Genomic DNA, 12,865 nt, shown 5'->3' with positions numbered 1-12,865 from the left:
TTGTGCATTACTGTGTGCATCTCTTTGTAATTTTGGGTGAGAGCAGTGGCTTTTATGAAAGTGTGGGGGTGGGGGATGGGGAGGGCCTGAAAAGAAGCAGACATGGTGGAGAATACAAGCTGCACACGGTAATGTTTTGTATGTATGAGTTCCAGGCTTCCCTTCCTTGATTTATCTCACTTATTTATACAGAGCTATGTCTCAGAGTAGGTGCCGCTTCATAGCGCTGCGTAGAAAGGCAGTGAGGGTTCGGAGGGGAAGTTGGTAATAACAGAGACTAGTTAATAGTCCAATATATTCCAGAAGAGTGTACCATGAAAGGTTTTTAAAGAGGGGCACCCATGAATGCTTCTCACGCAATATGCCCCATTGACAGCAGAATGTTTTTCCTTCCAGGCGCTATATTTTTTTTTAATGGATTATTAGACGTTTCTGGGGGGCAAATGGGTTTTGAGAGTCTGTAGCACTGAGTGCACTCTAGCAGGCATCGGGGTGCACATTTCCACGAGCGTGTGGGTTAGGCACATGGTTTTGAAGTCAGTCCTGCTGGAGTTCTCTTAGTAATGGTGCCAGTGAATTCCTTTGTGAACATGTCATTCAAGCTGGGCGGCTGGTTCCCACTGTCTGTGGTTTATTGGGGATTTTTAGTAACCACAGGTACAGGGGGTTGCATTAAGCGAGGTTTGAGACTATGACGCTTACAGTTTTTCTTTGTAGTGTGGGGATGAGAGCTCTAATATTTCTGGCCAGCCATGGCGCTTGGAGCGGTGTCCCAGGGGCTGGGCCAAGTCTAAGGCTGGGATAACATTAGCTTCTCTGCCCACAAGTACGGACTTAGAGTCTTCTTAAATGAATCTTGGTGTGACCTTAGAGGATAGAAATGTGCGGGTCTGTGGACTTAGGTATATTTTGTAAAAGAGAGCAGTTAATGATGAAGCTCGACTCCTCTTAGGAAGCAGCAGGTTTGTGGAAGTCAGTATTTCCAGTCAGATGGCTTTGTTCCAGGAGAAGCCCTTGCAAAGAAAACTAAGTGTTTGAAGGATACTGCAAGGATCGGCGGGGCCACATGCTGCAGTCAAGCCTCTGAGGGTTAGTAGAGACTGAGCATTTTCACCTGAGACAAGGAGTAGATGTTCCCAGGCATAATGGAGGGATAAATCTCCAAAGTGGATGGGCTGAACCCCCAAATGTCAGATGTCCAAGAAACGACTTACATCAAGGTACTGACAAACTTAGAGCTGCTGCTGTGTACTCTAACACACTGACGAGTAAGTGAAGGTTTGAAACTGACTGAGATCAGATGGGTCTATTGTTTAACACATTTAAAATGGATGACGGACGACCATCTTGAATCTTTAAGCTAAAGGCAAAATATGAAGGAGTTTCTTGTGTTTCCACTTCAGGCCTTAGCGGGTACGCAGGAATGTTGCATAAAGCCCTTGCGCACCACAATGAGTTCTCTCAGCGCACGTCTGTCGCAGGCGCATGGCCTGTTTGTTTATACGTCATCAGGAACAAACCAACAGCGTGCAAACGGTAGGGTGGACGGTGGACCCAGGCATATATATATGTGGCGACAACACCTTGAATAGTTATTATGGACATACCAGTAGTTCTATACATTTATCAGGAGCTGCAGCAGGAGACGACAGCACAAGTCAGAGCAGAAGCGGAGCCCCGCCCAGCCACTCTCACTAACTCTACAAAAATGGGATGAAAACTTGACAAACTGTCTCTGCTTTTCATATCACTATAACCATAGCAGAAATTAGATTTTACTATGAATATAGCAGAAATTGTAGCAAAATGTGTTTTTCATCTAAACTGCTGCACTGTTCTTCAACAGCACGCTCTTCACCAGGGCTCGAGTCGGGGTACCAGGCGGGTGGACGGCGTCCCCCCACGTATTTTACCGGGAGCTGAATAACTGGAGAAAATGGAGCCACACATTCACTCATTGGCCTCATTGGGGCGAGATCGGAGCTCATTCAGAACGCTGCTCACGCGCTGGCTTCTCTGATGCAATTGCATCTAAGGGGTGAGCAAGGGGAGTCAATGAGTCTGATGGTGCAAGCCACCTTTCGTGACGTCACTTCCTGTCGTGACGTCAGTGTCCGCCCCACTTCTTTTTTTTAGGACTTGTGCCCTGCTCTTCACCCACCGGTAGTTTAAAATATGGTACTCTGCCCTGCCGAAGCCTGGCATGCCTCCCACATATGGCTTTTCATATCCCAGATTCATTGGGCTCAAGGTCCTTCCTGTGAAATTTGAAGTGAATTCATGAGGTGAACTGGACTCTTGATTATCTGGGAGGGTCCATGACTCGCAGGCAGAGAACCATATGTACTTCACAGGTGTATACATATAATTCACAGGTCAGCTCCTGGGAGGCCCACTCAGACCTGGATCACAGGCACAGAAACAACTTGAGATTTTCTGTGATATTACCACTCAGTGGAGAATGCACTGTTCCGGCTGATTATACAACCAATCTGCATAAGGCACTGCTGTTTGTGCACATCCATCCTTGTCCTCTGAAGTCAACAGTTCCGGCCTTAAGCTGGTGCCCATTCACCATCTGAAATTTCAGGTCCTCAGAGCCAGGCCCAAGTACACCGCCCACATCCGGTCCCACTAGGCATGCACCGGAGCAGTTACTCGGTACAGCTGTCCCAACAGCAGACACCCTAGGCGTACACCAGTATATGAAGTACTCCGAGGTCCCCTTGCCCATGTGCCAGCAGTCCAGTGCATCAGCAGCCCGCAGATGTGGTGCTGAGATGAGTAGTAGGAGCCGTGGGTGGGTGGGGGTGGGGGATCTCTATAAAATCCTCACAGCAGGAGCAGTATCTGAGAAGAAGAGGGATCCTTGGCAGATTCTTTCTGGTCGCCAATTCCTGACAGACACTGCTCTCTGAACACATTTCCTGGCCACTCCCTACGTTCCCCTAACCTGGCAGCATTCAAGGGACCAGAGTGTTGTAGATGTTGAGCCCCCCCCCTCCCAAGAGACAGATACATGAACCTTGTCACTCTTAAAAATGTTACAGTACAATACTGTAATTTTTAGGTCTAGCTTGACAGTGCAGTGGTCTCCAAGACCGAATGCTACAATTCTTTAACAAGCATTGGCATAGCCAATAGGTCTCGCCTTTGGGAAGTTTGTAGCCATGCAACAGTTGATGTTATTGCACCAAGGATATTGTGCTGCATAACTAAAAACGTATAAGGTCCCAAAAGCGAGACCCATAGGCTATGCCAATGCTTGTTTTTAGTTTGCCATGCTTTCACATAAACAACGTTGCTCAGTGGCACAACCTTACAATCAACTTGGCAACATGAAATTGTTCCTTGATTCGAACAGTATAGAAATACAATTTAACACCAGCTTTCCGAGTATCTTTGTGAGAAATCGTAAACCACCCCCCCATTCACAAAGCATGATTCTTTACAGCTCAAAAGGATTCAAAAAAATCAAATTACATCTTATAAATCTTCTCCTGAGTAATATACGACCTCTAAGCTCTCACTGTGCCCAATTTCCAAACATCGGTGAGATACTCCCTTTAAAATGTCATACCTAAAATTAACAAAAAAACCCCACATTTCGAAGCCTTTAAGTTTACATCCCCGTTTACAGAACATTCGCTTATTTTCTCAATAAAAGACTTTTAAAAAAATGCAAGCTCAAAAACTACCCAACTGTAATGATGGCATCGCAAAGAGCCTTTTACTCACGGAGATATTAATCAGCTTATCAGTAGGGCCTTTAAAATTAACCAACTCATTCCAGTGCTCTGCAACCTTCCAGTCCAAACACACACCAGGGTCCTATGCGCCAATTCCTGTCAGACCCTAGTAAGACTCATTCCTACAAAAGCTGTTTTTAAAACCAAACTCAACCTAATAACCCACCAACTGACAACAAAACCTACTCACCTCAAAGATGACACCAAGCCAAACGTCTGGCACCCTTTCCCCATCACTGGCATGCTACTGCACCCAGAAAGCATTGCAGACAACAATCAAAGGTCTCCAACTGATGCTCGTTCAAATATTGCGGTATGCAGACTTTTGTACAGAGAGCAAGGGAAACTTTGAACACTAAGAAAAACCTACCCTTATGAAAATTTCCGTTTTCTGAGCCTCGCTGCTCTGGAGCAAAGCTCCTACCACAGCAAAGAATGTCTGTTGTAGTACGTTCGGTGGAACAGGAAACTCCGAGCTCAGAGTCAAGTCCTCGAGTCCCAAGTTGGATGCAACATGACACACATGTTCCCCAGTGAGAAAATCTAAAATTGCCCTGATCCCTGCCGAAGGCATCTTTGGATAGGCTTCTTCGAAGGAGACTTGTAGATAAGAATGAGTGAAGGAGAGACCTTGCTCAGACAGTTCTTGGTTGTCACGAATGTTTAGAGCAACTACTTCTTTGTCCACACCAAGGTCCCGTCTACTGGTCTCTTCTTGCTTGATATAGCAGGAATTCACAAAGGCTCTTTTGAGAAGGTCGGGGGAAAAGGTTTCATGTAGTCGATGGCCAAACGCAATTATTTCGGCATGATAGTCAAAGTTCGGCTTTGCTGAGCTGAATAGGACAAAAAATGAACATTTTAGACAAGTACATTAGGGAAAACTTAAGTATATGCTAACAACTGAACATGCTTTCTTCAACGCCTGAAGACCAAACAAAACACATTAAGTACTCTAGTTCAAACTCTTTAATGTTCATTAACAAGCAGCAGCTCGGGAATTACAAAGGGATTAAATACATTTAAATTCAATTTCCATAACAACTAATGTGGCGGGACGGCTAAATGTCATCAATGCTGTAGTCTTGCAACTGTCTCATGGAACTGATCACAAGACAGTTGGGCATTAACCAAAGTAGTCAAAGTAAAATCGCAGTGCAGATTCATTTTGTAATTGTACTAACATAAGTAAAGAAAGTTTAGCTTAGTCCAGACTGTCACTATCAGCTTCATATTTCAGGAAGAACAGATTAGCATGGAACATTGTACTAAAGTTCAACTCACTGCTTTCCCATTTCATTCAGATCATGACCAAGAACATTCTCGTTTCCACAATGTCATTACATTATGAGATATGGTTTCTCTTCATGAGGAAAAATCACCTTAAGCAGGCCTGTTCCAACATCACTTCTGCTTGGTTTTGGGATGATTTTTTATTTGGGATTTTGCAACTTGCTTCATTCCACAGCATATTTGAGAAGAATTTGGCTGACTCTCCATGAGCAGAAACTCCATTAGTGATTTACTTTAAACTAGATTCTAAGACTGCTCATAAGTCAACAATCGCCAAGGTGTGAATCCAATGAACTACAAGAGAAAACCAACCAAAACAAGTATTGACATTCTACCCCATAAACCTCCCCCCCACACATACACGATCCTGCAGCCCAGGGTAATTTGCAATAAGACAGCAAAGGGTCCTGTTAGTCATAAGAGTAGTAGGGAGTTGATGAGAAGAGGAACTGGAATTCCCTCGGCTGGGGAGAAGACTATATAATCAAGATAAGTCCACAATTGCCTAATGGGGTTGCTGAATTAGTGTCCGTGAATTCCCAATTGACAAATGCATACACTTGTACAGAAAAGTTAGGGACTGTGTTTTTTTTCTAAAATTGTAAGAACAGTGCATTGGAGTGACTGCTGTAGCACTACTAGTACAGTGAATACGTCTACGCCTGTTTTCACCACTCGTTTTCGCTATCATCATGGAGCCGCTGGCTTGCCGCCTGTGGCGTAAAGGAGCTGACTGGCATCAGAATGGGTGACCGGTGCAGATTGTTTTGCTCCATACTGATTATGCTCTCCTATACCCGAGAAGTAGTTCTGAGGCACTGTTGGTGTTTTTCCGGATTCTGAATGGTTTTGGAGACAACTCTGGTTTGAAAATGAACTGGGCAAATTACTTCTTGTTCATGTTGCGTAAATGATCAGAATTAGACCGCAATGGAACACACTGTCATGACACTGGATTGAAAGTTTGACTCCCTTAGGTATTTGGGAGCGAGTGTGCATCACAAAGATGAGGATCTGATCGAGGGCAATCTGTTCAAAGAAGAAGTCTGCATCACTCCCAATGTTTAGGCTGCACGTCATTGTTATTTGGAGAGCACACAACTATTCCTGACTTACCAATAAGAGGCCACTAACTTCTATTAAAATGGTGGGTGGACAACAACTATTGAAATGTTCCCACCAAAATGTACTGCAGGCTCTGAAAAACAAAGTATTGGAAGCAAATCGGGCTTGACATCACACTTACAAAATGTGACCAGTTCAAGCCCAAGATATGGGGTCTAATAAGTATGCTATTAAATAGTACATATGAATACAACTTACTTTTCCTATTACAGTAGGAATTGTCTCTGGTTAAAAAAAAAAATTAAAAAAATAAAAATCAAGAAGGTGCTGAGAACCATCACTCAGTTTCACTTATAAACATGGCAGGAAAGTTCTACAAGAAGTCATTGTAATTTTTTTTAGTACTGAGTAACAGTGAAACTATCCTAAACCATCTCAAAATAAAATATATACACACACACACGAAAAATCAGCTATACTTTTAGAATATACATTTTGGTAATGATGCATGTTAAAAGAGAGTGAACATGCATTCATTTGAGGATTGTTTGATAGCATTAAGTGGACAGAATGTTTGAAGGGCTCACGGAGATGGAACGTGACCCCAGACATTAGAAAAGCACTAAAGATGCTGCAAGTGAGAAATTTTCACCAGACATGGTGAAAATTGAATTTATAATTAACAGTTGCGTGGATGTGCACTAAAATGATCTACTTATCCCCTTATGTTGTATATGAAATGGGATAAATCAAGACTAACAAGACTTCAGGTGATACTCTAATACTGAAAGGAGAACATACACTTTCCCTGCAGTTCATAAACAAATCACCCTTAATTTTACAAGGCCCAAGAGGACTACAGATTTTCTTCTATAATTTCTACTCATTCTGCAAGGACAGATAATTAGAAAAAGACGATGTGAAAACTAAATAGGTACAGCTTCTAACCCCCACATAAATGTACAAAAAATTGAGTGCCATATTAATTTGGTCTGTAAAAAGTCCTATTGTAATTCTGATGACATTGGATAAACCTTGACATTGAGAAATGAAGCAGGATGTTAGCATGCAGATGGGCTAGGACATTAGGAATTAGCTGGGCATGTGTATTGACCAGGAAATGTGAAATGACTGATGGCACAAAAAGAAGCCATTTTGTATTGTAGTTTTAGCACGAGACTATCGCCGAGGTTACATTAACGCAACATGGGGTGAAAGAAGAGAAAGTTTACCAAGCAATAAATGTGGATATTACTGAAGGCATTTTAGTACATTTCCTAATTTATATATGTTATTTAAAAGTATAAATGATGGTGTCATGACACCAGGATTGAAAGATCGGGACATTAAATTACTGAATGATTTCATTTTTTTTTTTTTTAATTCCCACAGAAGATCTTAAAGAACACATATCTAAAGGCTTGAAGGTGGCGCCTGATAGCTGACCTAGGAAAAAAAATATGACTGTTTCTCCTGTACATTCTAATCTGTGAAAAGCTAGGTACAAACAAAAAAGTTAAAATGATCTAGTATATCAGAGTACCTTCTCCTTAATGAATTTGCTACTAGCCAAATAATAGTTTAGTTTATTTAAATGTGTAAATAAATGACTGTCTTCTATTACAATAATGAAGGGGACGCAATTACTATTGCTTTTAGTTTTATTCAGAAATAAATCTAAAATGAAATATCTAGGTATTAGACACCTGCTGCGTACAGTGGTCTTTGCAGCAGAGATCCCAGGGAGGGTTTTAAAATACAACTTATTTTTTATAGCCGTCAGCTCAATTTCCATAGAATGATTTGCATAAAAAAAAAGATCAGCTTATGAGAGATTCCATTTTTTACAGGTAACCAACGCAAATTCCTGAGGGTTAGTGCCATATTGGTTTCATTTGAGGACTTCCTCTTTTTTCAAAAGTTTTAAACTGTTTAACAAATAATTATCTATTACAGTTAAGGGGTATTATTGTTTTTTTATAACCAACTTTATTGGGAGATTTGCGGCAGAGCACATTTTAACAGTTAAAACATGATTGATGAACAGGCACAAAATTACAGCAAGTCCAGTCATCAGTATTGTAAAACATTACAAGGTCAGAACAACAGTTCACAGTAGCTACACCATTTCCTCCATATGGGGGGGGGGGGTGATTATTGGTTAAACTCAATCAAAATAATGGCCCTTGAAATATTACTGGTAGGGAGCGGTGCCCAACACAAGCCTAAAGAAAACTACTCACCCACTCGCTATGGCGAGTCAGATTTTATCACGATTAGCTATTTTTAGGGCCTACTGCCCCAGTCTAGCAAGAGAACTTGAGGTGACAAAGAACAAGGGTCCTTGAATGAGCGAAAGTGCAATAAAGATGCCTTCTTATCTTGTTTTTATCTTGTCAGAGTGTTCAAAGACCGAGGTCAAATGTCAGCTTATGTATTCTAACAAATAGCTACTTAGGTTATCCTGGAGAAGGTTGTTTATTTTTCTTTCTCAGATAGCAAAGGCAAAGGATTTTGTACAGTAAACTGACAAACAAGCTAGACATACTGCATGTATGTAGTTTGTGAATGGGGCAATTTGAGAGCTAGTGAACGCTGTGTGGGGAGGGCACCTGTCCCACCCTAATAACAATGGTATTAGTGAACTAAGAGGCAAGTCAGGGTCATGTGTACTCTGTATGTGGGGTAGATTTTTATTACACGTGAAGCAAACGTTTAGTCTTTTAAAAGAAACACGAGTTTTATGCACAGCAGAGATGCTGAACTCTCATATGTGAAGTTGCTCTTGTATGTGATAATGAAGAAAATGGTGACTGTAAAATAAATTATTTGCCTAGGATCACACAATTGGAAACTAGTTTATGGGTCAAGCACACTACTGTTAGGTCAAGTAGCTTATGTAAGTCACTAGAACTGCAGGTCACCATCAGATGAATTACAATGATTGGAAAAAAGTACACATGCTTATAGCATGATACCCAAGAATTTAATGCAGGTATTTGGATGGGGCACATGCTTTAAAACTAACAATAAGTCAGTCAGATTATGTTGGAGCATTGTGTATTAAATATAGTAAATAATGACCCTGTGTGAAGACTATTTCTAGACACAGTCAGTAACCACTGTGGGACCATCTACAGGGCAGCACTACCTACATTCAGAGGTGCAGGTTGTTTTCCGTGAAGAGCTCAGTAAAACTGCATGTTATTGCGTGAAGCTGAACACTTCCCATACAGTCCATATTGCGACACAGTGAGCACGGATATGATTCGAGTAATAGCACAGAGTGCCGCACTTAACTCTTAACTTGTTTTGCTCATCTGACATTAAGATACATGTCCACTTTAGAACACTTAAATGAATGAACACACTGCATTTTTGCTCAAGGTATCTAGGCTCCACACAGTGGGTTCTAATTCCAGTAAGCAAGCTCACTGGGACAAGGAACAAGCTGCAGTGGCCCTTCGTCTTGCATGGTTCAACCTTAAAAGATTCACAACGGCGGTAAGGAAGACGAAATGTATTTTGCTTCAATCAGAAACACGTGCAAAAACAACAATTGACGGACAGAATGTAGAACAATGTCATACATTCACCCCAGTACAGAGATCTGGGCCTTAATCCATCGTTTTTTTTGCTCACCATGCCATTCCAGTTTGGACCCAGCCTTATGCAAATCAGTCTTGACCCTGCGCCCAATGTGAACAGTCCAGCCCGAACTGCCAGGCCAGGTCCTCCCTGGACTGGAAACAAGCATCCTAGGACTGGTTTCGGGCTTTCAGCCCTCATCTGCCAGGATAGCTAGACTCCAGTGGCATGGAGAGCACAGGACCCACGTCTGGGCATACCCGTCCCATTCGGGGTGACAAATGCAAAAAGAACTATTGATGGACAGAATGTAGAACAATGTCGTACATTCACCCCAGTACAAAGATCTGGGCCTTAATCGATCGTTTTTTCAGAAAAACGGCACTAGAGAAAATGCCATAACCAGGATGTGCGTTAAATAAAAGCATAGAGAACTCAGCAGCCAGGACAGTCCACAAGTGCGCGAGAAGCCATATTCTCCTCACGCGAGGTGAAGAATATGTAACACAATACAAAGCAGAAATAAACTTTTATAACATGTATAAAGTGCAATATACCAATAGCTCACAAGCAAAGATCTAAATGTAAACAAAAAAAACAACAGATTCGAGAAGGGGGCATTTCAACCCTGAAAATAAGTGTAACTTGAATCATACCAGACTTAACCCATGTTCCTGTCTCGCTCTGTACTTAAAAATCAATTGTGTTAAGCTATGTATTTTTTTTTTTACTTCTTGATGTAGAACTCCGGAATTATATGCGTAGCTAATTAAAATAATCCGTCCTTAATGCACCAGCTTTGCCCTTTCCAAGCTCTGTAAACTGGCATTACCATTAGCCAATGTAAATGGAACTCCATTTATTGACGTCAGAAAGATGAAACTCTCGGTTGGCCCTTGTAGGAATTCAAACTCATAACCTGGAAGTCACATACAGAGGTCAGCAGCGACAGCTTCACTTGCTAATCGAGGTTGCTGCCTTTACTGGGAGTGTATCGAAAATAGAGACGTGTGCCCTTGTACCTTACTATCGTAAAAATGGGGGGCATGGATGCAAAAACATAAATAAAAATAGGTCTCGTCTATGACACCGAAATACTTCATAATACCGTGTATATGACCACAATTGGCTGGTGAATCAACGATCACTAATAAACGACGTTTTTAGAGCAGTATGCGCGTATTCAAGGGCACCAAGTGAGAGTGGCAGAAAGTGCATTGGATAAATCAGGTACTGTCCTTGAGTGTGTGGTGCGAAGGGCTCTTCCGTGAATAGCAAGTCAAGTCAATGTATCCGCTCTGTCCGACCCCACCTCCATAAGTTATGCCGCCACTTATTCGCCCAAATGCGTTGCAACATCGTACCTTGAATACAGAGCCTCCCGCACACATCCTAAAGCCCAAGTTATCTTCAACACCTGCCTATACCCCAATGTCACACCGTCCCAAAACCCTTCCCGTCTTCGTAATCCAAGCTATGATATGCCCATAGAACCCTCGCTCCGCCCGGTCATCCCATTATCCACAGAAATACTCCAAAGTGTTAAACGTCTGCCCTCCCATCTCATCAGGTCCCCACAAAATACTATCTTAATTCTCTGTCTCCTGTACTAGTGCACCCCTGAACACCCTCCCCATCCGTACCGAGGGGTTGGCGGCGGGGGCACCTCCAGCTTGCTCTTGTTTGCCAAGTACAAGAGATATGGACGCAACCAGCGTTTCTTTCCCCGGATGTGGCTCAGCAAGACTGCGTGGGTGCATGGCGAGCACCCACGAAGAAGGGGTGAGAGCCCAGCCTTTAATAGCCAACGAAAGGCCATACTGAATAGCTGGGCTAACAGAACGAGAGCACACGCTGTAGTGACGCTGAGCAGGAAACACACACGCCTAACCCGGAAGTAGTGGACCTGGTCCTCAAAGACAGTGTGGCCTGACAGAAAAACTAGAACGAGAACTCAACCAACCTGTTGGGTGTTTTTTGTTTTTTGTTGCAGTTTTTTATTTAGAGCGAAGTCGACCCGAAGGTATCGAAGCTATGCCTAATGGAAGTACTTTACACGAGCAACAGTTACATTTTACAGGGACACATTCATTTTCGTAGGCGGAGTAGATTAAGTGATTTGCCCAGAATTACAGGATGTGGAGACAACACTGAGACTCCAACCTGCTCCAAAGGTGGGAGCACATCCTCGCTTTGCAGGTAATCATGCTGTAGTGATGCGCTGGGAAGCCAAATGATTGAGGTAACGTCGAGGTTTATTGGAACAAAGAGCCACACAAAATGGGGAGATCCGGCCGATACACAGCAGCCTCCAACTCCCCAGCTCTGTCTTTAAAAGCATACAACCGATCTTGTAACCTGGCAACTTATCAACATTCTCTATGATGTCACCCATAGTAAATACCATTCAAGGCAGGTCATAACATATCCTCCCTTCTCCTTTAACATAAATAACAATTACTATATGACTCAGCAATAAAAGTAAAAACAATAATAATAAAATTATACATTGTTTTAAAAACAATAAAGACAACACAAAATATGAGCGAAATAAGACATTTCACACACGGTACCTCAAAGGAACCATTCTCTTTCTCCCACTTCTCCTACCCGGGACCTCAAGAGGTCCACCAACCACAATATCAGGAGCAACTGAAGGAGAACGTGGAATAACATTCTTAACTTTAACAATTTTACACACATTCCACCATTTCCCTCCTTCCACTTGAATGGAATTCTTCCCCACTTTGGTAACAAGAACAGGTGGGCCAAATTTACTCTCTCCCTTCTTGACATGAAAAGGAGACTTGATACGCACCATATCTCCGGCACCCACCGAAACTGACTTGACACCTTTTTTTTTATCAAACCAAGACTTTTGTTTGTGTTGTGAACAAGAAATATTTTCTCTCACTACTACCATAAGTGAATCAATATCAGGAACATTCTTGATCCACTTATTCATCCATGCAGGTTCAAAATTAGTGTTTGCCTTTCTCCCTCGCAAAAGTTCAAAGGGAGAGACTTTGGTAGTAGAGTGGGGTGTGGTCTTATACAACCATAACATGCTCTCTAGACAATTAACAATATCCATATTCTTACACTTGGCCAACCTAATACAATCCCCCACTACTCTATTCATACGTTCTACTAGTCCATTTGATTGGGGA

The 12,865-nt window shown here is 42.3% G+C and overlaps 1 protein-coding gene across 1 annotated transcript in view; it reads right to left on the bottom strand.

Moving 5' to 3' along the window:
- The window catches only part of MRPL44 (mitochondrial ribosomal protein L44), a 44,537-nt gene extending 32,955 nt beyond the window's left edge, over nucleotides 1–11,582 (bottom strand). Inside the window, exons 1-2 of the mRNA XM_085634647.1 lie at nucleotides 11,339–11,582; nucleotides 4,120–4,585 (exon numbers count right to left, since the gene is read on the bottom strand). Coding sequence (XP_085490773.1) covers nucleotides 4,120–4,585; nucleotides 11,339–11,514 — 642 coding nt within the window. The 5' untranslated portion in view covers nucleotides 11,515–11,582. The remainder of the gene's footprint in view (nucleotides 1–4,119; nucleotides 4,586–11,338) is intronic.
- Between the last annotated feature and the right edge of the window lie 1,283 nt (nucleotides 11,583–12,865).

This window comes from Triturus cristatus, chromosome 11, assembly GCF_964204655.1.
Source record: "Triturus cristatus chromosome 11, aTriCri1.1, whole genome shotgun sequence".
Classification (NCBI taxonomy): domain Eukaryota; kingdom Metazoa; phylum Chordata; class Amphibia; order Caudata; family Salamandridae; genus Triturus; species Triturus cristatus.
Note: the sequence above shows the minus strand (reverse complement) of the source record. Positions and strands in the feature narration are given on the sequence as shown.